At 41.2% G+C, this 25,727-nt stretch overlaps 1 protein-coding gene across 10 annotated transcripts in view; it reads right to left on the bottom strand.

Moving 5' to 3' along the window:
* Window positions 1-25,727, bottom strand: part of myo3b (myosin IIIB) — a 68,969-nt gene that overhangs the window by 9,103 nt on the left and 34,139 nt on the right. For 5 of the 10 annotated variants that reach the window (XM_065962449.1, XM_065962456.1, XM_065962451.1 and 2 more), the window contains 10 exons: window positions 19,692-19,771; window positions 18,139-18,159; window positions 16,912-16,989; window positions 14,540-14,745; window positions 11,633-11,744; window positions 11,301-11,463; window positions 10,801-10,881; window positions 9,215-9,323; window positions 7,854-7,908; window positions 6,818-6,941 (listed from right to left, as the gene is read on the bottom strand). In XM_065962449.1, coding sequence (XP_065818521.1) covers window positions 6,818-6,941; window positions 7,854-7,908; window positions 9,215-9,323; window positions 10,801-10,881; window positions 11,301-11,463; window positions 11,633-11,744; window positions 14,540-14,745; window positions 16,912-16,989; window positions 18,139-18,159; window positions 19,692-19,771 — 1,029 coding nt within the window. The remainder of the gene's footprint in view (window positions 1-6,817; window positions 6,942-7,853; window positions 7,909-9,214; window positions 9,324-10,800; window positions 10,882-11,300; window positions 11,464-11,632; window positions 11,745-14,539; window positions 14,746-16,911; window positions 16,990-18,138; window positions 18,160-19,691; window positions 19,772-25,727) is intronic. The other 5 variants (XM_065962450.1, XM_065962453.1, XM_065962457.1 and 2 more) reach the window with 2 other exon arrangements.

Below are 25,727 nucleotides of genomic sequence, written 5' to 3'. Positions count from 1 at the left end.
TCTAAAGTGGGTTTTTAAAGCCGAGACACCTTTACAAGGAAGCATCTATATTTAATGTCAGATAACGTTTTCATCTTCTTTGCCTACGTTCGGGGTGAGACAGGGACATTTCTTCATCATCTCTTGCTACCTCGGCTTCTCTACCCTGACTAAAGCTGCATTTGCTTTTTCCATCTTAACACTACTTTGTACTCACTTTGAACAGACCTCATCACATCTCAATCCTACACACCACTCCCACCAACCCCCCCCCCCCCCCCCCCCACCCCCCCCCAAACACACACACACACACACACCCAGCCCTATTTCCACCCCTCCATCATCCTTCTCTCGGCTTTCTTGATGTTATTCAAACCAGCACAGGTTTACTAAAGTCACACTTGGTAAATGCCCAGAATAGTTCCTGTCAGGTCTGAGATATTAAGGAACTTTTACCGTGAATCTTATCTCTCCGTGCCTCAGAGGTGAAAACCGTCCACTATGAATCCTTGTCACCCCTGATTATGTTAAGGTATTTGGATGGATCTCATGTACTGAGGAATTTAACTGTGAATAAAAACTGCCGTGTGTAAACAAGGTTTATAGCATCATTGAAATTGTACATTGTTGTTGGCTGTTAAGGAATACAGTGCAGCTTCATGACTTAATGTGGTAAAGTGAGATAATCCAGCAATAATAAAAAATATTTGCACCTTTCATTGTACTAAAAAATATCTGTATGTAGGACGGGGTTCTGCTAATGATGCACAAAATGCTGTGCAAACAATGTCTTTAATTCCCCTGAAAATGCATCAAAGCACTCAATCACACATAATAAAGCCGAACGCCCTTGAATGGAGTCACAACATTGAATCATATTGTTTGTTTGATTTATCGGAAAATAAGGAAGCAACTTCACAAGTATAAATTAGTGATTGCTGACTCTTTACTGCATTCAGTGTAGACTACAGAGTACACTAGAGACAAGATCTGTGTTCTGGGTTTATATATCGATATGGCAATTTTTACAAAATTCAAATACTGTCGTTTAGATTCCAACTAACTGTGTTGACAAATTTCATCCAATAAAACTTAAACTGTGAGTTCTCCAAAAAGAAGAAAGAGGGTCTGAAATCACTGACTTCTCACTTTGCTAGGCCGCTACCACTCCACTTTAATAGCTCATTTTTAATATGTAGTTTATATACTGACTATATAAAGACTCAAAGTACCCCAAAATTCAGTGGAAGAAGGGTAGTACAAAACAAGAGTGGATACCTGAACACGGTGAGTAACTTCTCTGAGTATTTAGCGTGGTACAGATTGTTCACAACTCGTTTTAGCAGAGCAAAAATTTCCTCATCAGTTGCATCTTCTGTTGAGCTCTAATAAGCAGATATTAGCATGATGCATGCTAAGCTAAGAATTAGAACATGGCAGACATAACTGTATAAGCAGGCAAACATCAAAATGTTAGCATTGTTAGCATGCTAACATTTGCATTTAGCTCAAAACAAAAATGTGCCTGACAAGAATCTCATAGAGCCAATATAGATGACAGTTGACGCTCTGACAAAATACCACAAAATATTTAATTTTAAATCAAAATGCAGTACTGGTTGAGAAAAATCTCATGTTTTCCAAAAAATAGCTCAGCTGCTGGATACCCAGCCGCAGATCAGGAGCCTAAAACATGACACACGGGGATTGAGCATCACCATTTATCCACTTTGACCTGCAGCGGTTAGAGCGAGCAGCAGATCAGAGGATGGGTCAGGCCTCCCATCTCAGTGCCTCTGTTTGGGAAATCACTGCCATTTGATCCAGGCCAGCCCCAGAGGAATGCTGCTCCTGCAGATATATTACAGGCCGGGAGGCTGCCAAACTGGCTTCTAGCAGGAAAGTGCGGTTCGGACATGGGCAGGGAGAGCTGGAAAAGGGTCAGACAGTGGCTCTCACTGGGGGGTTCACTAAATGATGGAGGGTAATGTCTGCTGTTTGGGGTGGGAAGGCATAATGGTCCACTGGGAATACAGAGGCGGCGCCATTCATACAATATTGATTCCTCTGTATCAAAAGGGAGCCAAGCAGAGTTTGCTCTTCATGGTGTGAGACTTACATATTGTACATGTTTGCTTCTCGAGATAAAACGGACTGAAGTTCTTTTTGAGATAGGTGTTTCTTTCATTTTCAAAGAGCAGCAGATGACTCGTATTACATCTCTAAATACCGCTTTGAAATCCCTTGAAATCCAGAGTGCTCCTCAGAAAACAACATTAAAGAGCTGCTAAAAAGGGATTTTAGTGGAATAAATTAAAGATATATCGATTTCCTTCCCGAATCACGTGCTGCAATCACCTGACTTTTCCCAGACCACAGAGAACCACTCGGGCTTTGTTTATTCAGATGGAGGGAGCAGAGGCACCAAAAGGCATGGATTATAAGGAAAAATCATCAGCAGAGGCCTTTGATGTCTAAATGAGGCATGTGCAACCCAGACCGCTCTCTTTACCTCACAACCGCCTCCTCACGCACGCACGCACGCACATACACACACATGGATGGGTATATAAACACACACACATGCATTTGTTCACATTAACACAGGCATTAGTCTTCAGTTGCAAACAAAGACTCCAAATAGATATCTGAAGCTGAAGAGGATTTCCAGAACTTTCCTGAGATTTATTACCGCTCTCATCATTTTGGACATCATACTCAAATAGCCAAATGTGCTTTGAATTATCAGGGAAAACTGGTCATGTCCTGCAGATAATGGTGAAAAAATAAGTAGTTCCTGCATCTGTTTTCACTAATGCAGGCAGCGGATGTTGTTACTTACAACCAATTTTTCACACTGAAATCAATCATTTCTCCTGACAACAGATTTTTGGAACTTTGACTGCGAAAGAAATGTTTGTGTGAAGAAAAGAAAATCCCTGAACTTTGTGGAAGTCCATCATTTGTCAGAGACATAATAAAGGTAATTCATAATTGTGACCTAGCGGGATGTAACCACTACCGAAGTAGGGAGGAGGACAACCATGCCAAAAATAGATGAAATATGCAAATGGATGGCATTAATCTTAGTGGAATCCTTAGTAGTTTTATGAGATCAAATATGCTAAAATATAAAAAAGAATAAGGTTTTGTGTTTGCAAAAACTTTTCTTAACTACATCAAATGAGTCAATCCACATGTGCAAAATTACAGAGAACTTGGAGCATCATTTTCCACCTTGATTTTACGTCTGAGGAGATTATTCTGCTGGAATTGTGATGATGAGTAGTTTGGAAGTACATCCTGTTAACTACTCCCACTGACATTAAGAGGATTACGTAGGTAGCGTCAGACAGAGGCAACTCCTTCCGTTAAGTTGAGTCTTTCCTATCCCTTCCAAATCTCTGCTGCCGCTACGTCGAGCCTGTAATTTGCCTAAAAACTGAAGGCATCCGCTCGAGACGCTGCGATACAGACGGATCAATCAAATGGCAGAGAGACAGCGAGAGGGGTGGGAGCGTATTTGTCTAGAGAACATGAAGAGGGTTGGAACATTTGTCGAGCAGATGCATGCTGATATGGTGATGTGGCTGCTGCTTTGGTGGTTGTGGTTTGTGTTGCTAGTGGTGGTGTTGGGGTTTGTGGAGCAGCACCTGGTGGATGGACATGTGGGAAGAAGTTTAAGAGCAGAGGGAGGGGGACAAGAAGGGGGGAAAGTGAGATGTGCTGGTGAGGGTGGGTTTTGACCTCAGTGTGGATAAAACAGCGTCCACATTCCAAGCTGCAGCTATAAAGTGCAGAGAGAGCTCAAGGGGACAAACAAAATCAATTCTTATTGACTACACCCTGCTATACTGAGGGGACACAACTAGAACCGATAAGTCGACATGAACTTTTCTCCGCACCCATTTCCATTTTTCTCCCCTCTCATCCTTCAAACAGGTGCAGGTTAACTATCTTCTGAAGGCGCGGCGGTAATTGCTCTCTGTGTTTGGGCTCCACTTTATCACTGTCTCTCTCTTGACATGTATGTTTACCACAACTATAATCTTCAAAAAGCCTGTTAACATAAGTAGCTCAGCTTTCATAAACCATAAAGTCAGCTCTGACTGATCCTCAGCACCATCCTGTTTACCACGCTGAGGAGCATAAGCAGCACTCTGATCGTATCTGCCCCGCTCGCTAGCAAAAAAAGGCTTTCTTTCTACGCACGCCTCTGTGACTCATTTTCCAAACATGTTGTGTTAATATTCAGACTTGGGGAGACAGGTGTCGAGAGGTGGCATCGTTTTGAATGTGCAGCTTATATGACTACACTGCATATTTGTAACTTTTCACTGAGAAAAACACAGGGAATCAAACGTTGAAGCTGCAGATATGTGAGAGTGCCTGCAGTCAAGAAAAAAAGTGCTTAATGCTCTAGTCTGTTCCCTCCATTAAATTTATGCTGTTAGTACTTGGCTATAGGGGGGAATAGTTGTCTGGTGTCAGATATGCAGTGAAACAGACATTTATCCACATCATCTAACCCACAGACCTGCTTTGTTTCACATGAAAGAAAAAACTGGGCTGAGCATGTCAACTTGCACCACTAGGCTTTGTTAAATCACTTAGCAAAGACCCAACGTCCATCAAAGCAATTGAGGGGTTCCAGGTCATGCCCCGGTGTTTCGGCATTAATGGGAGCAGGGTGTAAGAGTGTGTGTGTGAGTGTCTGGAGGGGTGGGGTAATTTGATTTCCACGGCTAATTTTCGTTTTCTTTTTTTCTCCACTGGTGTCCTGAAACACTCCAGGTCGAGCCCCAGCCCAGTAACCAATACGGTCACAAGAGGCGACAGCAGGATGAGATACAGGAAGGAGCCTGGTCTCCAAACATCTGGCGGGGCAAGGCTTTCCACGAGTCGCTCAACCTCGAGATGAAAAAAAAAAAAGAAAGGGCCCTCAGATCTGCAGGGATCAAAGTGTGCCCTGGGTGCCTGAGCCACCGTGGCCTCCCTCAACATATTCAAATGGAGTTCTGTGAAAGAAGAAGTTGGAGCCACAAGCAGACCTCAGAACATACACAAGGCAGGGAAGGGGGTCGAGATGAATACCTGTAAATCTGTGTGGTAAAAAAAGCAATAGTGAAGCCTATGGCAGATGAGGATATTTTTGTCAGGACATTTAACAAGAAAATAACAGAAAGGTCAAATGTGCCTGAGGCTAATTTAGTATCTTTAGAGTCCTACATTTTGTGAGGTAATGCGCTGTACTGTCCTCATGAGCTGTACACATTGAGCTGCCTCCACAGTAGCATCAATAAATAATACAAAGGAGAAAAACTAAACTAAACTAAAGAAAAAAGTGTAGAAGTGAGTGCTGCACTGGGTCAAAAAACAATCTAAATATAGAAAAATCAGGTGCACTTCAGGAACAGGGGACAATACTCGAATAGCTAATAAAAAAGTTTGACTGTCCTGATTAGAAGAAAACAAATGAAGTGTGAAGAGGCAGTCTTAAACTGAAAGTCAGAGGCACTCTGATAACATATAAAAATATTTTATTTAACAGGGATTGTCAACACGTTTCGACTCTACTGAGTCTTCGTCAGGACAATAGAAAAACTAAATTTGGTTAATTTTACATATGGTGACGTTTTCCTTCAAGTTGCCCAATCTGAGCATTTCATATCTCATTCCCACTCTATAGGTATGGTCAGAACTAAAGCAGGGTCTAAAGTACAAGTTGCTTAATCTGCAGAGGTCTCAAAACAAAAACAGGGGAATTCTGAACATTCTGCTTCAATTGGTACTTTAAAAGCTCCACTTAATGTTTCTGCAATTTAATCATTTAAACTAATTTCACCATGAAAGGGATCCTAGAGGCAAAGGAATGTGAGTTTTACACACCACATCACTACAACCCCCCCCCCCCCCCCAAAAAAAAAAAAAACAGGGAAGTAATTCTGCATGTTAGAAAATGACTGGAAGCTTTTCAGGAAACAACACAATCATTTTTTGGGGAAAAAGCCCTGAAACTGGCATTCAGTGCAACATTTTCCTCCAAAATCACTCCGACATTATAAATTCATCAAACACTGCTTCCCCTCAGTGGCAGTGATGCCTGGGAGCGGGGGTCACCTGTATGCAGCATTACCGTATTAGCCGCTATCTAACCCAGACCTGCTGTGGCGTGCTGACACTAATCCCAGGCTCGCTGGAGAGCCCTGTCTGTGTTACATTATCATGTCTAATCCCCGTAATCTCTCAGCCGTGCTGCTAAACGCTATTTCACCTCCGTCTCCTACCTCATACCCCTCTAATAACATTAATGAAGGGCCGGGCCCCCATTACCCGGGCTACCTCGGTGGTGACGGCCATAATCAGAGGCCCCCCGCACAGCCACCCACTCAGCCTTCCAGGCAGCAGGAATTAATGTAATTCATCGCCTGGGGGCAAAAAGCAAACCAAACATATGTTCAACAAATCAGGGTTTGTGTATTTTCTTGTCACCGTTACTGTGCGGGTCTATTAGAGTCATTGATGAGATCCTTAGTGAAGGGTCTCGCCGTGCAGGAGAACGAAAGCTTTGAAGTGCTCCTGACACTTCCGAAAGCCCCCCCACTAGCCACGAGACGCTTATGATGAGATGACCCGGGTTATTAAAATACCCCAGAAATGATCATTCATAATGCTCCTCTCTTTTTCGCTGTCAACGAAGAATGGCAGCAGAGGATTGGCTGGGATGAAAGGTTGAAAGGGCCCTGGTATTAAAAATGGCACTTTATCCATTAAAGCAGGATTTCTGCTGTCTCTCTGTGTAATTACCTGCACCCGCCAGCTCTGTGCTCGGGCTTACCTTGTTTACACTGCATGTCTCGCAGTCTAGCTGTCTCCCTGCGAGGCTTCGTCACACTGTCTTCTGCTCTGCCTTTGTCTCTCTTGATGTCTTTCACTTGTCTGTCTCGGCTGTCGGGGCAAACCTTGAAAGAGGAGGCGTAAAAAAAAAAAAACACACCCAGAAGAGCAATGTCAATGAAGCAGCAAATAAATAGACACAAGTTAAAACAAGCCTGTAATGTGTGTGTTTTTTTTTTCTTCAATTTAGTCATGTAGACGCTGTATTCATTTATTTACCATTTACAATTTGGCACTCATATAACTCAAACCCATTAATGTGCTTTGCAATGTTAATCAAATGCTAATGCAATTGCATATCCCCCTTGCTAGCCCTACCTCCTAGCAAACAGCACCACACTGACTTAATTGTGAGGGTGAAAAACAGCTCATACAGACTTCCTCTCATATTTAATTTTATCTTTGAATAAAAGAGCTATAGGAAAGTATTAATCTGCTTAACATTTCTAAGTACATCCTCCAAAGGATTTTGCTTTTTTAATCTTACATATGCTCAGCAGAGTTACTGGCAAAAACTGTACATTTTCCTCATTTCATCCTTTCAACATCAAATGGTGAGCAGCAAAAATTGGATCAGACTTCAAAGACTGTGATGTGCTCCAAGTCACGGAGTGGCTCTTCTATTTCACATATTGAATCCGAGCAGGATATCAAAGTGCTACCAAAGAACCTCAGGTCTTTACTAAAAAAGGGGTCTAACATCTGTAGAAAGAGGAGCGCAAAGACAAATCACCTCGGGGAAGAGCGAGCATTTATTCTCAGCCGTGAATTTCCAGCCTTTTGATTCTCTCGTTCCCGTACCACCCTGTCTCCTCCGCTGAGATGGAGGTTGGAGCAAGAGAACTCTTTTGTCTCAAGGACTCAAAAAAATTCCCAAAGAATAATCTGGGTTAAAGCTGCTTTGTAGAGGAGCTGCATTTTACATAGACAACTAAAGTCGGGCATTAGAAAATGCTCATTGATATTCTGGTACTTACATTCCTTCTATGTATGTGATCCGTGTGTGTGTCTTTGCTGTTCTGGATGTAAGACCTGGAGAAGTAAAAAACATTTTTAACTGAAAGAGCACTACAAAGAAAAAAAACCCTACATACCCTTTAAAAAAATAAAACAGCCATATTTGATTAGAAGTGCTCTTGTTTTATGATTAAACCTTCTGCAAAGAGGAAGAATTGTTCTTTTTGATCACATACTTTTACACTAATAAAAAAAAACACACCATAAGAGACAACATCTGCAAACACAATGCTGCATTCCAGTTGCAGTCATGCTTCTGAGGGTAGAAAAAACAAACTCTCATCCAGCTTGGATTTTGTGATGCAACTGGAGGCATCTTTCTGTTTGGATGCAAACAAAGTATTCACGCGTGGCAGAGAGGAGTGATATCAAAAGGGAAAAGAACAGCATGTAGGTGAGAACATAGATCTTACAGGAGAAAAAATGGGCCAGATCATGTCAAAATAAATCTATATGGAGAGATTCCAGCACTGATTAAACAGAATTGTTAAGTGGAGGTTTGAAGTTTTTCTCACCAAGGAATATGATTGTAAACACGGAGAGAGAAAAATCCCAGATGAGTCTCCACTCAGTTTGAGTATACAACGAGCATAACATTTTCTGATGTGTAAATCTAGTATTTTGGAGTTGGGAATCTGGAGAGAGACGCACTGCTTTGACCAAAAGTCACCCAAGATGTTAGTTGTCTTAGATATGTGAAATCCTGTGAGGAATATGTGCATCTGTGTCCTTCATATAGCCTCCTGCTGCACATTAACAAACCATTTTTAGAATGTAACCTGAAACCTGCATTAGAAAACTTGTTACAAACTCAAAAGTGTGAGTTGTGGGGAAGAGAGAAGGGGAAAAAAACGGAGCTAAAAGCCGCCATGGACACCACGTGTGCTGCTGTTCAGTCGGAGGCTGCTCTCCTGCATTGCACATACTTTCTTAATGACCGGCCGGGCCCATATGCTGAATAAACACTAAGTCTTCAGCTTGTACATCTGGAGACCAGTGCAGCGCCCAACCCCATTTTGTGGTCAGACAAGTGTGGTATCTTAGTGGAAGGATATTTATTACGTTTATAAAACTGGTGGAGGTGGTGCTTTGGGAGGAGCTTTCTCTTCTGCTTGAAACAACAGAACATAACAGGGTGAGACAAAAAAAAAGGGTCCAGCAGGGCTCAGAATGAGGGAGCGGTATGGTCTCCATCTTAGGTCATATTTGAAGTCTTTTTTTTGCTGTTAGATCAAATCGATGATGAAATTAAAATTGAACTGTAGGGAAACAGTACTTTAAAAAATAAAAAACCTGAAGGACGAGGGATGTCAAAGCTCACCCTGTATGTTCCTCCTTGGTGGTCTTTCCTGCCTCAGGGTGACATCTGTTCTTCTGGGGTCCCCGGTCACGGCGCACCCGATGGCCCCTGTAAGCTGCAGAGGATGAGACTGTCATACAGTACATACTTTTACATGGACGGAAAAAAAACATTTCAACATTAACAAACATTTAAACAGCACACGTATGTCCAGAGAGGCAGCCATGGAATGCAGTCGTTGCAATTAACACAATAAACAACACTTTGAAAAAGCACCTAAAAAGCCCTGGATTAATAGCTAATTATTTTCTTGAAGGTAGGTGAAATGTGTGTAGCAGCAGAGGAAAATCATTGCGTGATTATTGAGACTCAGATGGACGGTGAACGCAGCCTGCTGACTTACTCCGTCTAACCGGCTTTGTGTTTTTCTTGTAAAATTATATACGCAGAAAAAAAAGGAAGCTCAAGTACATTGTTGAGCCATGGTTCTATTTTGCATGGTCTAATCTGATCGATGGTGAGCATGTCCCCCAGGCCCTGCTGAGATCTGAGAAGCCACCAGGCTCATACATTTGAAAGGCATCTGTTTATTTTCAGAATGCAAATGCAGCCCACCTCAAAGGCTATAAGCTGCGGAGAACACACAATGTGAATGTGCTGGAGTGCTCCGCCGGGGGGCTGAGGCCCCACTTATGTCAGGTTCAGGCACCCCCCTCCAACCCCCCCACCTCTTCCTGTGAACCCCAGCGGCCACACACAAACACACTTCTCCAAAGAGAAAGACAGCAGGGACAGAGAGGCTTTCCTCACACCAACACCATGTTTACCCATTCTGCAGCGTTATTTACAAGGGTTTAATAGAGGACATTTACACAAGGTGTGCAGGCGACTGAGATGCTCCATGTGCCAGATGAGGGCAGCCCTTAGGAGAGCCGGGGGAAACAATGCCAAATCTCCTCCCCTGCCCTCCTCTCTCCTGCCTCTTTTGGCACCCTCCCCTGTCCTCCAGTGAGAGGCTCCAAGGAGGAGGAGGAGGAGGAGGAGGAGGAGGAGGAGGAGGAGGAGGAAGGGGGGTACCCGGGAAGGTTAATGTGCCCACTTTGATCTTTGTCAAGGCACACTGAGTAAGAATTAATTTACATTTCAGATGAAAAGGTTGACAGTATAAAAAGGCATCTTGTTTCTGGTATGTGAGAGCGGTGTAATAGGCCAGGAATTTGAGAGAGGAAGTCGTGAGGAAACAGAAGGGATAAGCCCCTCTCTTGCTTTTACTGGGAACGAGATGAAAGGAAAAAAAAGGATCTCAGTATGCGCTGTTCTTCTGAAACATGGGGACCAAATGCTGCCCAAACTTTCAAAAGCCTTTTCTTTATGCATTATTAATTAATTATTACTGTTTCGTAAGGCCACTCATTGAGATCAAAAAAGGTGTTGCACAAAGATGGAAGGTTTTCAGGCCTTTATCCCTCTCCCTCCCCCCACCCCTTTTGAAAATAAGTGGAAAAAGTGGCGCATAGTTCCACTGGACACGAGGGCAACATGAGAAAGTCCAGCGGTCGGCACTTGAATATATAACTTCAGAGGGAAAGATGTTAACATTTCTTTACCTGACTGAATGCGAACGGCCGCCTCTTCCCGTTCCTTTTTTATCTGTTTGAGGTTCTGCCGGGCAACATGGCCCCTCCAGGCTGGAGAAAGAGAAAGAGACGGTTTGTGTGTGTGTGTGTGTGTGTGTGTGTGTGTGTGTGTGTATGTGCAGGAGTTTGCTGACCTGCCTCTGTGAAACAAAATAGACTGCACATACTGCACAAGATCCCACTTCAAAACACTGCTAAACCAGGTGGCAGAGGGATGGGTCCCTTTGAACTCTCTGTGGTTTTATTGTCTGCTCTGAAGCATCGCTCTTAACCCTCGCAGGTCAAGCTGTGGTTATCAAACTCATCTCTTTTATCAAGACATAATAGACTAGAGGTTCCTAAGAAGACAGAGGTCAGATTCCCACCTGTTTTACCTGATCAATAAGTACAAGGTTTTACATGTATTTGCATTATTTGGACATTTGAACAATTCTTTTCAATCTTTATCTGTTTAGTTGATTCCACTGTACCTGACTGGATGATGATGGCCCCGTGGTTTCTCTTCTCCTTCTCTTTTCGGTACCGTCGGGCGCCCAGCCAGCCTTTAGTGTAAGCCTGCATAACCACCACCCGAGCGATCACCTCCCTCAGCAGCAGGTTCAGCTGCTCCACATGATAGTACCTGAGAAACACCTGACAGCAGGTTTAGACCCGGTTAGAATAACCCGTTATATATCTGTACTGCTGTTTATAGAAATAGATATCTTAGACTTTATCTACATGAGTTGTTAGTACCAAAAGTTTAATGAACAACAAAACAGATTTCTTTATTGTTTTAACTTTGGTGTAATATTCACTTTACCTTAGTCGTCCCCAGCACCCAGCCTTCCAGTTTGGCTCGCTTCAGTATGGCAACAGCGTTTTCTTTGCTTGTCTCAGGCATCTTGTGAGCCCGAAATGCAAGGTAGTAATATCTATGAGTGGAGGCAAAAAATGAGTGGGTGAGAAATGAGATCGAAAGACGTTACAACATTTCAAGGGCAAAGTTAAGCTGTGTGCTCTAACGTAATCAATAATTTCAGATCATCATAAAATGAAAGCTAAAAAAACATCTCATCTTTAAAGATAGCAAAAAAAAAAAAAGCATCACACTCTGTTAAAGGATGACTTTGAGAGTTTTTTTGCGTTCATATTTCTGAAACTGTTCAAAATGGAAATTAATTGGTGAACCATGAAGACACAGTGTCATTTAAATACAACCCACCAATAAGTTAGAGGAGATTATAGATACCCGTCATTGACTGTCGATATGTATTATAAATGATAACATTCATCATACGAGGAAGGCTAAAGCCAACTGCCTGCTAGCTTAGCATAAAGAAAGCAACAGATGGAAACAGCTAGCCTGTCTCTGTCCAAAAGTAACAATATCTACCTACCATTCCCTCTTAAGATCAGTAATGAACATATTTTACACATTTTTGGGTTTTAACTGCGGCGTAAAAAAAACTGTCTGTAGCTTTATTTTCATATATTTAACACATGATCTCCTCATCTGATTCTGACTCTCAGCAAAATAGTTGGTAAGAGTAGTTCTAATTTGTTTTCCCAATAACATCATTTTTTTTGAAAGATTTTCATGGAGTGAGAAATGCTTTACTTGTGTGTTGTGTTTTTATAAACTTATGGGAGTAAAATAAAAACTTTGAGACTGCGATGTTACTCACGCCACAACGCCACTCAGCCAGTACGTTTTCACAATCAAAACCATGGTAACTAATCTTTATGGACTCGTCCCCACTTATGTTGGAGACTTGAGTCAACCTTCTTCAAGTTTTTTTGACTGAAATCCTCGATTTGATAAATAATAAACACGCTCCTCTTCAGTTCAAATTCTTCAAATTATTTCATCAAACTCAGCCCAGCCAGCTGCAGCAGATGTTTGTCCACCAATGAGTCTGCTTCTGTTCAAGCTTTCTGCCTGTTTCCTTTCAACTGTTCCCAAGTGATTGCTCGTTGTGAATTTATGTTGGATCTTTCCAAATAACATTACCTCCAGACTTGCTCTATGTAAAGTGTTGTGAAATCACTTTTTTGTGAATAGGTGCTTTACAAATAAAAATCGGATTCATTGATCTGTCTTCAGTGGTAAAGAGGAGTGTCTAAACATCGCAACAACTTCATCTACAAAACGACTGGGGGCATCACTACAGCTGGAAGGTGGCCTGTTCAGTCAGAGCAGAAAAATGAGCCTGACTGAGACATGAGTGTAGAACAGAGGTCCTTTGTTGCAGCCCCTTTGAATGAAACATCGTCTCTTATTTCAGTGGCTGCAGAAAATGCCCATCAGCTCCGTTCTATCAGTGTCCATCAGCTCTGCTCTGCATGTTTATCGTGCACATTGTCTGGATCTGTCCACTGATCCTCTTGTTGTAGTTTACAAAATACCAGCATAGGACCAAAGTAGCTGGGACTGTTTGCTCAGGGACATCAAGGCTCCAAAGAGACTGGTTCATCTCTTGTGTTCTGGAGTTGGTCAAAAAAGAAGAACAACAACAAGAAGAAAAACTTCTTTGAACTTGCCTCGCCGCCTCAGTCTCCAGCCTTTCATTCTAATTCCTGTTGATACCTGTTATTTCTTTGATGGTAAATACAAAGCACTGCTTGGCAACATCAGACAAGCCTTTGATATGAGAGCACAAATTTAAATCAGTTTTCACTAAAGGTGCAGTTTAGCCGCTCGGGTCTGTCTGTATGACTTCTGCCTGGCTTAGGTGGGATGATATGGATTCAAACAGGGAGGTTTAAATGTAGTCTGAAGTTCTAATACACCCTCTCATTCACACACTTCATGCACAGGTGGAGTAAACAGTAACATCATCGGTCAGGTTTGGAAAGGTTTCCCAGAAATCAAACTCTTTTAAAAGTAGGACAAGAAAGAAAGAAAAGAAGAAACATGTGGTCATTCAAAGTTTTAGGTCACCAGAATTAAGCACAATTTTTAAAGATTCCCTAAAGCAGCGAGACCAACAAACCATCTCTAAAGCTTTCCTTCCTACAGGCCACAAGCCCAATTTAATTAAATGTGATATCATATTAAAGTCTTCACATTAGAGGTGGCTGGGATATTTTTCAAAGGAAAATTGATCAAACACAAGTTCCTCTGCCTTTTCCCACAAACTCGTCTAAGTTTGTGTGTGTTTTGTTTTTTTCCTGAACAGGAACGGGGCGGTGTCAGTCTACACTAAATGTGTGGTTTGACATTTGAACAGAAGTTTGTAACACTTATTAACATTTGTCTTATCCTGTCCCACATTTTTAAATAACAAAAACAACATCCTTACATAAAACCCTCCTAATGATGAAATCTTGTTTTCATTCTGCTTTAATGTAATACCGATGGGACATGCTGAGACCACGTTTGAGCTTTTCCAGGTCACTGAGTTTAAGAACAAACTCTTTATGAATAGTCAAAGGAAATCCATTAAAATGAATCACCCCTTGTAATCACAGTTCCTCCCTGTTTCAATTGTATCCAGACTGGAGTATCCACCCAGCTAAAGGAGATGTAGGATTTAGTCTTGCACTATCACTAATGACTGCCAATTAGTCAGTCTCTTCACCGCTCAACTTGTACCCCTGTCTAATTAAAGAATCCGTGTTTTGTGTGATGCAGAGCACGGCTCGCTTGTTCTGCATTATCTCTGGAGTTGTGTTGTGTGTGTGTGCTGAAGTGTGTAGTTGCTGTGTGTCTGGATGCCGCTCTTACCTGTTGACAAACTCTTCAAACAGGATGCGGTGGGAGTAGCCTTGGCGGCGGATGCTCACCGTCTCCAAGATTCCTGTGTAGCGCAGCTGCACCATCACCCTCTCCTCACAGAAGCGCAGCGCCTGTCTGTCATCGTTGGGTTTGATGCAGCGCACAAAGTGTGGCTTACCCACGACCATCTTAGACAGCAGGTCCATCAGAGAGAACTACAGACACACAATAACAGAAACACAACAGTAAACAGTCTGCAGAGACAAGGGGGGGGGGGGGGGGGGGACAGGTCAGTTATAATGATTTATAAACACTGTGTACAAGCTCAATATAAAGAAAGTTATGATCAGTTCCCAAAGGTTTTGAAAGAGTTTTTATTGTCAGACATAAGACATAAAACAAAAACTGGATTATCAAAACAGTTTAAAAAATTTTGTATGTCTTCTTCAGTTTTACAAAATTTTTGTTTTGTTTAGAAATTGTGAAATATAAAAAAGACCTTGAGTGCAACAAAACAGTTCGGTCTATTTTTTTAAATCTATATAGATATTTATTTTGTAATACCGACTTGCTACTTGTCTTTGAGTTGCTGCAACACACAAATTTCCCCTCTAGGGATCAACAAAGTATTATTTTATCTTATTTACTCACAGAGCCGGCTTTCCTTTCAAGAACTGTTCGAGACCCCCAGACTAATATTAACTCTCCTTTTAGCTCTGGTTTGGTCTCCAGCAACTCCTCATAGAAACGTTTGGCTCTTTAGTTAGTCGGTAACCTTGTCTCGTGTTTGTTGTTGTTATTGCTTTAAATCTTCACGTTAACACAACAAAAGAGAATATTGTTTTATCTTAGAAGAATTTTACTTTCGACAGTTTTATTAACTGACAATTTTTTTTTTATTTAAGTCATATGTTTGATGGCATGTTAGAGGAGCTCTCTTGTTCTCTGCTCTCACCCTGAGCCCCTTTTTTGTTTTGACATGCTGTTGTTTATGTTGTTGTTGATATTTCTTTGTAATTACAAACTCTTATTCTTGGTGTGGCTGACAAAGAAAAGTAATTTCCCATTTTAAATTTAAAATATCTACAGGAAGTGTTGTGTACCCTGAAGGGGAAAGTAGCATTTCAAAATCAAAGAATAGATTAAGATAAATTATCAGAGATTGAGAGTTGAGCCAGAGTTTCTGTTTTAATAGAAATGCAAAGTAACTTTTTTGATAATCACGCTGTTTCACTGATCAAATGAATGAAGATATTTAGATTACACTGAAGTAGTCCTTTCAGATAAGTTAGTAAAATCTTTTTAATTTATATGATAATCTTGAAGTACTGGAGGGAGTGGTAAAGTGGACAAAATGATTTATGCTGTTATTACAGACTTTTGTGACTGTGGATTATAGCTGCTTTTAACCATTACTGGAATACGTAGCTACAGTAGGTTAATGAACCTCCTATTAAGTAATTATAAGATGGAATCATTTTATTCAAAATATAACATGTTCTGCCAAACTTTCAAAGTTGCTGTCTTTGGTCAAAACAAGTTTTGTACTTATTTTCCTACATTCATGTTTGGTTTGAGACACTTCCAAGCAGAAATGTTTCAGCACTTTATTTCATATGTCCTCAAGACTGGGGCAGGCTTTAAAATATGTATGTGATATATTTCACATGAATTCAATTGAACTAAAACCTCTTAAAGGCTTTATATGTGATTTGATCCATATATGTGATCCAGCAGATGTCGCCCTTGAGCACCAGCATGAAACCAAAACAACTTGCGCTGCATTGTTGTGTTAGCATGCTAATGCTAGCGATCTTTATTATGCTCGTATCTTCACACTACATGTAAATTTACCTGAAATGAGCGTGATCTAGAAACACAGTTAAGCAGTGAGTACAGTATGTTATTCTTCTTTTCTCTAGTCCCTCAATTAAACAACTTTTATACACGAGGGGAGGAGTCAGCCGGCCGTCCCGACGATGTAAACAAACTGAAGATAGGACTCTGAAAACTCTGAAAGCATCACAGACAGTGGGACTCGGGTGTTACACCCATTGTAGACAGTCATGACTCACAGAGTTATTTTCAGAGGAGATACTTGAATTCTATTACATTTAAGTGTGAAAAATCACATATAAAGACTTTAAATAAAAACATTTGATTCAATCACACCACAGATATGTTTAAGCTAGATTTATCTGACAGATTCATTGACATTAATATAGGTCTATGCTCTGTCTTTCTTTAGAAAACTTGAAACATTTTATGTAGCCTCTTTGTGTTGACAAAACTATGATCTATATATATGTTATATTTGAACAGAAGAGTTCACAGCAGCTGCTATCAGAGAAGTGGGGCAGCATGAAAGAGAAAATACCTACGCGGAAATATGAGGCTACAGTCTGTCTCCTCATGCTGGTGGTTTCTCCGGGGTGGCGCATCATCTCCATGGTGTCCACCTGAACACAGAAAGGCTGAATGAACACATGGCATTGATAAAAAAAAAAAAGGACAGACTCAGGCCAGGTGAGTCGCTGTAAAGGCAGCAGATTGAAATGAGAAGACGTTTATGTTCAACCTGTCGTCCTCTGTGGAGATAAAGGTGTTATTACAGCAGCTTTCTCTCCTCTAAATGGGCCAGTTGGGGATACACAGCTGTACTAACTGTGCCGTCTGTAAAACAGAGCCCCATAAACACTTAAAGCTAACAATCTAGAGAATAATTCTGCACTGCTGAGGGGCATGGGAAAATTGCAGAGCATCCTGAGTAATGAGACTAGCCGTCATGGAGCAGACAGTCATCCCAACGACGGATTAACGAGGACACAATATAAGCTTTCTAATGGCCCTCGCAGTTCATGGCTTCATCAAAGTTAATGATGCAATGGATATTTTATAGTACGTCTACAAAGCAAAGTGCATACCTTAAAATTTTATTTCATCCTAGAGCAGAAAAAGAAAAGTACGTTGAATGTTCTCCGAGTAAAGTGAAGGGAGAGCTCGTACGCTTTGACACTTTGTTAGTTTGAAGAACAAAAAGGTTATCGAGTACTCACTTCTTCTATTCTAACGAGCATCACTACGCTTTAATCTGGTCACGCTGTTAACTTTTTGTTTCTGTCGACTCTTTCTCCAACTCTGATCGAGAACATGACAGCATACATATTACATCAATGGTAGCGAGTTGTTATTACTAACGGCCTCTCTTGTTCCAAAATAACTGAGAAGGTGCCGGAGGGAAGTTCAAGAAAGTAGAACAGATTATGTTGGCCTGCGTTTGTATCCCACATTGTGTTTTTTCTGTAATCTAAAAAGGAGACATCACAGAGCATTTGTTTACATTAAGAATTTGGTGTCTACAAGAGAAAAGAGTTCAAAAGAAATCATTTACATTTTCCAAAGCCAGACTGTGATTGATGTTTGGAAGAGAGAAGCTGACATGATTCAGAGTGAGGGAATGAAAAACAGTTTGATTTTCAATTTGGATTAAAATGCTGATCACTTGATTTCAGCAAATTCAGTATTTCAAAGACTAAACATAATTCGGAGCTTGTCTGCCGTCCAGATATACATTTAGAATTAGAAACTATTTTCAACAGAAGCCTTACCTTCAACAGGTATTTGGGAGACTGAGTACAGCAAATGTCGGCGGGTGACGTGGAAATAAGAGAAGAGGGAAAGTGGATAGACAAGAGAGTCACTTTAAAGGAAGCTTCACACTGGAAATCATACTGGGATTTCTTACATTTGTTTTAACAAACACTCAGTTAAAACAAACACATTCAGCAAAGATATTTTTAGTTCAAATATCTTGCAGAGCGTGACTCTCCTTAAAGGCTTTATATGTGATTTTTTGATCCAGCAGATGTCGCCCTTGAGCACCAGCATGAAACCAAAACAACTTGCGCTGCATTGTTGTGTTAGCATGCTAATGCTAGCGATCTTTATTATGCTCGTATCTTCACACTGCATGTAAATTTACCTGAAATGAGCGTGATCTAGAAACACAGTTAAGCAGTGAGTACAGTATGTTATTCTTCTTTTCTCTAGTCCCTCAATTAAACAACTTTTATACATGAGGGGAGGAGTCAGCCGGCCGTCCCGGCGATGTAAACAAACTGAAGATAGGACTCTGAAAACTCTGTAAACATCACAGACAGTGGGACTCGGGTGTTACACTCATTGTAGACAGTCATGACTCACAGAGTTATTTTCAGAGGATATACTTGATTTATATTACATTTAAGTGTGAAAAATCACATATAAAGACTTTAAATAACATTAAATAGATACAGTGGAATGAGTCCTGAGGTGAGAAAAGAAAGGATAGTGTTTTTTTTAACACTGTGCAACTCTAAAGGCACTCCAAGAAGCTTGGGAGGAATCTCAGTAAGAACATGATTAACACTGGATGCTAACAGTTTCAATGTACTTCTTAGGGCGCAATCACACTAGGCAATGCCTACGCATACTTCACCCCTAAAGTTGAGTTAGTTTGACTAGTGAGCGCTCTCATTCGTGCAGCCTTCATTATCGACAAATCCCAGAGTGTAATGGCTGTGTCTGACTAAAATCACTCAAAATAAGCCACAGAGTCAGTAAAGTAGCCGTCATGTTCTCTGTGCTGTGCCTGGAGCAGTGTGAGTGCAGGCCAGCAGGGTACGGGACAACTTTACCTAGTGTGAGGGCGCCCTTAGACATGCTTTTGTGTTCCTAAATGAAGAATAATTCTACTCATGAACTATCATAATACCTTTTTTAAATAATACATTAACTTATATAGCATCTTTAATAACACAGGTTTACTTAAGAACAAAGCATAGGAAGCCAAACAGAAAAGAACAACCTCTTATTAAAGTTTATAATTTAAGTCTTTTGTGAGGACATACAAAACATTTAATAATTCTGGAGTTCCTATTAACAACACAACAATAACACTTTGTAAGTCCTAAAAATTTTTATGCCGTAGACACCAAATGCCAGATGGCGATGCTGCATCACCACAAGCTACATGGCAAACATAACAGAGCCAGTCAATTAATGTGGCTACGCCTCGCAGCACAAGTTTTTACTGGGCTCATGGTGCGATGCCTGTGAGCTTCTAATAAAAACACATTATGTTTGTTCTCAGGTGATCTGTGCTAAAGAAGCAGAGCCTCACCTTGTTGCGTCCTGAGCCCAGCTGAGGAGGCAGAGATCTGGAGGCAGCGGTGACCCGGGCTCTGGACGTCGCCAGGTTCCCTGTTAACAACAACAAACATTAACACGTCATAAGAAGAGATTTATAAATACCATTTTATTCTTTTGTGATACTGATGCAGATATCAAGACTGGAGTAATGTCTGATGATGAGTAGTAGCCTTCTGATACCACAACAAAGATTAAACAAATGTTGTGTTTCTCAGTGGAAAAACACTGATAAGTCACATTTTGCAAACTTTAGCTGACAACAATCTCAGCTAGCCTCACACTGTTGTTGCTTCTTATTGTTACAATATAAAAAACCAAAAATCAGTTAATTATTTTGAGAGGCCTCTTAAGATTATGGTATCTGATCGGTGCAACGGCTGGTATGCTAGCAGATAGTCATTGTCAGAATCCGAATGAGACTCACATTTATTGACCAGGTTTGACCAGGTTTGTATTTGTGCGCATTTATAGAAGATGTCTTTGGTTTAACTTTGCTTTCCATGTACAAACATTAAAGCTCCAATAAGCAGTCTTTAGCTTGTTATGAAATAGACTGGAATTAAAACGCCTCTATATGAATTACATATGCAAGGGAGACATCTGTAAAATGGCAGATTATTTCTATATTGTTACATTAATAATCGCTGCCCCCAGGTACGTGAGAAGATGTACAGTACATGCTGCCATGTTCCACAGAAAATAATTACCAGTAAGTGATGTGTTTGACAGTTAAAAGAAAGCAGGACGAGATTTTCCATCAGGAAACACTAGTACTCACACATATAAAGGATCTGCAAAGAGATAAGAGGAAACTATATGTCCACAGATGGGCGCCAAAATCAACTCAAACCCAAAGTTCGTCACAGGAGCTTTAATATTAACCCTGATGTGTACATATGTACACTGCACAGCTCCTACATTGCACCTTTTGTACATTTTGTGTTTTTATAGTTAATATTTAACATTTTTAAATTCTATTTTACATATTGTAATAGCTTCTTATACTGTATTATTTAAGTTGTTGCTAGTTCTGCTTTATTTCCTTGTTAACTGTTTAGCACCAATACACCAAGTCAAATTCCTTGTATGTGTAAATGTACTTGGTAATAAACCCCGATTGTGATTCTGAGATAAAAGTGCAATGGTGGTGAGTACAAAGGATGCTGAAATATATATGATTAAAATAAAATATGTTCCAAATAGGTGAATGAACATGACGTAAATATTTATATCAGTATTCAAAGTGAAACCTGTTTAACAGCTGAGTGGAATAAAGGGAAGAATGATGTCAGCTATCTAACACTTTTCTTCTACTTTTCCTGCATACAATGGATGTAAAACAATGATCGAGATGCTCTTCTATGTTTACAAAGGTTTTCATTCTGCAGCTGAGCACTAGACAGTGAAGAAGAAGACTGAATATGAGCTGAATACATGGACTCAGCAGCACAGCTGCCTGCACAGCAGTCCAACAGCCCCACACACAGCGGAAAGGATATGAACAGAGCATATGCAAGACAGTCTGAACATTTCAAAGTTTCTGCACAAGATGTCCAAATGTTTTCTCTGGCTATATCTTCAGAGGCTAAACTGTGATTAATAGCAGTGAAAGAAGCCTTTGAAGCAGGATTGGTGACATCAAAGTCCTAATCCATGGGTGGCAGGATTTTTATAATGAGTGGGAAGTATCTTAACACATTTCAAAGGGTTTACTCCATGAATAAACAATAGCTGCACAGATGTGCCACACACACCTTTAGAAAAATACGTCTGCAGACACAGGAGGCAGCGTTACCCAAGCAGCCGCGTATGGCAAGGAGGAAAACCTTTGTAAGTTTTGAAGATAAAGCTGAAGTGACAGGGCAACAATTGTTCTAGATTTTCTCCCAGCACGCGGACGAACTTCAAAAAATGCAAATATGAAGTCAGCTTCTGCTGAAAAATTGCTAAAACTCAACGTCAGTTTTTAAGGACATAGTCTGACAAGGAGCCAAAAAACTTAAACACAGGATCAGTAAGTGACTTACTCAGAGGACTCTGCACCATCAAGTGAGCATTAGAACCATCAATCAAAATCTATTTATGATGGATTAATTAGGAGCCAGGCCTCTTCTAACTTGAGACAAAGAATGCCTTGCTTGTGCCAAAGGTTTTGAATTGAGCCAAAGCAATGCTGCGTCTCATGGGCAAACACATACACAAACACTCACACACATATATACACACACTGTAGTCAAAACAAGCCAAAACATACGATGTGAGAGCACTTCAAAAGAACTCAGACTGTCTACTAAGCTTGTGATGATGATGCTTTCTGTATTTGACATTTATCTGCTGACTTTTATTTATTTATCTACTTTATTTATTCAGCCATTTACACTTTTTGCATTTGAACACTCAAATTCTGAGATTTTGTCACATTTAATTATGCATTTTGTACTTGTAAAATAAGTGTGCTCGGAAGATGTTTTGAATTAGCAACTAAAAATAGAAGAAAGGAACGTGTGAAATATGATATTATGGAAATTTTAGCTTTTAATTGCTCTTTATGAACACATGTTTGTGAGCGGGCCCTGTGTTTAGAATCACAGGGACAGATTTTAAAACCTACACCGCCCCTTCGGCACAATCTAAACCAACAACAGCAAGAAAAACATGCGCACACACACACACAAAAAAAAACGATGATCTTTGAGAACAGGAGCTGTTTAACTGTGTCGGGTATATTAGCAGCACGCAGGCAGGGAGGGCCCCGCTCCAATTAGCCCAGAGTAAAGCTGGATGGATTAATTGGAGTGGGTCTTGTGCAAATGAAGTGCGCTCTCTCCTCTCCCCATTAGCGCTGCTGGGCCAGATCATCTGAGCACATTTGTCATGATGAATTAGCCGCTGTGAGTGGAACGGGCTCGTGGAGTGTCACTGTGCTTTCACGCCTCTCACTTCCATGACACCATCAAGGGGAGATGAAGGGGCTGCGCCGCGATGAGAGAAACTATGACAGTTGTACCTAAGCCTTGCAAATGGACACTCGCTGCTTTCTTCATGTATTCCTTGGCGGGTCGTATTAATTCATTCTTCTGGCGGGTTTCATATCCCCTCCTGACTACATGATTAGAGCATGGGTTAATAGTCAGTATCCTCAAAGATGTCTGCCTCCTGAGACATGAAACCAAGGGATCACCTGTGATGTCCGGCCTGAAAGAAGACCTTCTCATTTAGATACAGTGGGGAACTTGTCTAATGATGTGGGTTCTAATTATTCAAACCAGAGAGACGAGCAGGAAAAGGGAAGATTTGTTCTTTGACAGTGGATCCAGTAACAGAAAGAGGGCATGTGAGTTTTAAGTTACAGCTGGAGGCCATTTTTTTACTTACTTGTCAGTGCTCTCACAAGGACTTATGATGAAAATAAATGAGACAGAAGAAGAGTTTCCAGATAGAAAGATGAATAATTCACAGAGTAGGGAAGGTGAGAGAATTTGTTCTCCATCAGGTTATTGAGTCTCGTGAAACAGACGGTGGTGGAGCATCCCACTGATCGTTTCTGCTTTACGCATGTTGATCTTGGCATGGACTTCCAGGACAAACAGAGAGAGAGAGGCAGTGCGGTGTATGGGGAAGGGAAGTGGAGGGGATGGGAGGAGGGGAGGGGGGGAGAAAAAGCCTTCCTTGGCATCTGTGCGTTCACTTTGAAAATTAAGCCCAGCAAGAATCCTGTAGGAAAAAAAAGAAGCTCAAGCTGGCAGTTGTATTGGGGTTCTATTGACAAGAATAGTCAATGTGCTTGGGATTAAAAAGCAATCCTGCGTTCAATATGACACCTCCCTACATGCTTTTATGAGTGCCAGTGTGCGCCTTGTACTTCAGAAGCTGCGGATCGAGCTGTCGACACGGGGGACAATCAAAGTTGTGAGAGAGAGCAGCCTTCCCAAAGCTGAGTGAGCACACGCTCGCTGGATATCTCTACTGCTCTCCCGCTCTCTTTTTCAAAAACATGTGATCTAGAAACTCAACTCAGCACCCAAGCAAATGAGATTAAAGCACCCATAACCCCTCACCACCCACCCCACCCCTCCATAACCACCACCGTTTATGCCTAGAGATGGCTCCGGGGGCTGTTGATTTAAATGCCATCCACTACTGTCAGAGCAGATCAATCATAAAAAGCATGGTGTAATTGGCTTTTAGTGACACAACACTGTGTTGCATTTATCAAAGGATGTTGTACCATGTGACTTAGGAGAGCTGGCTCCTCGCTATTGATGTGCAGGGCCCGTCAAAAATCCCACTGCTGACTCAAAACATTCCACGATAAGGGGAGAAATTGAACAAAAGTATTACTTGGTGAGTGTCTCTTTTGGGACAGAATTGTGGGGAGTGCAGTGTGGAAGTCTGGTGGAGAGAGACTGGTGCTACTTGCCCACTGGGGGGATGAAAAAAAAAACTCACACTGTCGGAGAACAAAGAGCCAAATGTGTCATATCGCTGGGAGAAGCCTGACAGTTGAGCACAGGAGGATCTCCGAACATGAAGGGAGATGCAGAGGACTGCTGCTGTGGCTTCATGTGAAGATGAAAAAGCAATGTAAATTGCTTGACATACATGCAGGACTTGACCTTATAACCCCTTATTTCTCACAGGTCAGTATTATTGTATTAGCATTTTAACAAGAAATGTTAGACCTGAGATTGTGGACACTTAGCAGAGGCTAAATCTTCACAGCGAAATGAATCTTCCTTTGGATTAAAAAAAAGTATCAGCAAACAGTTCTTAAAGAACTAACTGAATTTAGTTAGTGCATAGCGTTACAAGCTAAAATTCTGAATAATTTCAGAAAATGAGTTGCATTTCCATTAGTCCATGCTGCAGAAAATAAGATTTAGTGAAATATTTTTACTGCTTCACAGAAATTCTGTCTTTTCAAAATTCTATTAATAATCATTTGTCAAATGACCAATGTCCAGCTGGTTAGCTGATTATTCAACATTTCAAACAAATTCATCCAATAAAGATCAGTTTTTTCTCAAAACAGTGCCCCCCCCCCCCCGCTTCCTTTATCCTAGATTATAAAGTGTTAAAGCCCTGATGAAGACAAATGTTGGATTAAAGAAAAAGTAAAAACAGCAGGAGTTTAACGTTATGTCTTTACACTGAATGTGAACTTTACATTGGGCACACATCACTCTGCAAAGCGCTCAATTTTCACTGCACTCAAACAAAGGACTGGCAGTCTGGAGATGCTGTGTGTGCAGATGTTCTGTGCTACGAGCAGCAAGGCCAGACAGCCCTGCAGCCACACACACACACACACACACACACACACACACACACACACACACACACACACACACACACACACACACACACACACACACACACACACACACACACACACACACACACACACACACACACACACACACACTCACACACACACACACACACACACACACAAGCAGAGACCCATACTGTGACCGCAGGCTGCCCGGGCCCTGGCAGGCCATACTGAGCCCAGCCAATTCAAACACGGTGATCCCCATGATCCGGGAAAGGCCCCGGCTCTGATGAATTTGTCCATGCAAATACATCCCATTTCCTTTTACAAAACACCACCACATGTCCAAGCCTCAAGGACCCGAATTCTGCAGGGCTCAAGTGGCCCCACTATTCACTGCCCCTGGGAGGATTTTACTTCCTGGGGGCCCTCAGTTTCCTACTGCTCTTCAGACATCAACTGCAGGAATACAGAGACCATCGAGTTCTTCATCTGCTTTGTGTTTTTTTAGATGAAAGGAAATATTTCATGAACTGGGACTGTTCTCCTGTTTTTAAACTTAAAATTTAAATTCTCTTGTTGTTGAATTAAAAGGGCGTTCTTCCTTAAACGTCAAACTGTAACACTCACTGCATGTGTGTAACATCTCAGATCCATTATTTCACCTCTGTAACAGCGTCAGGCTGCAGGTCTAACGAGGGTGTCCCCTAGTGGTGATACTGAGAGGAGACG

Source organism: Labrus bergylta, chromosome 13 (assembly GCF_963930695.1).
Source record: "Labrus bergylta chromosome 13, fLabBer1.1, whole genome shotgun sequence".
Taxonomy (NCBI): domain Eukaryota; kingdom Metazoa; phylum Chordata; class Actinopteri; order Labriformes; family Labridae; genus Labrus; species Labrus bergylta.
This window is presented reverse-complemented; position numbering and strand designations above follow the sequence as displayed.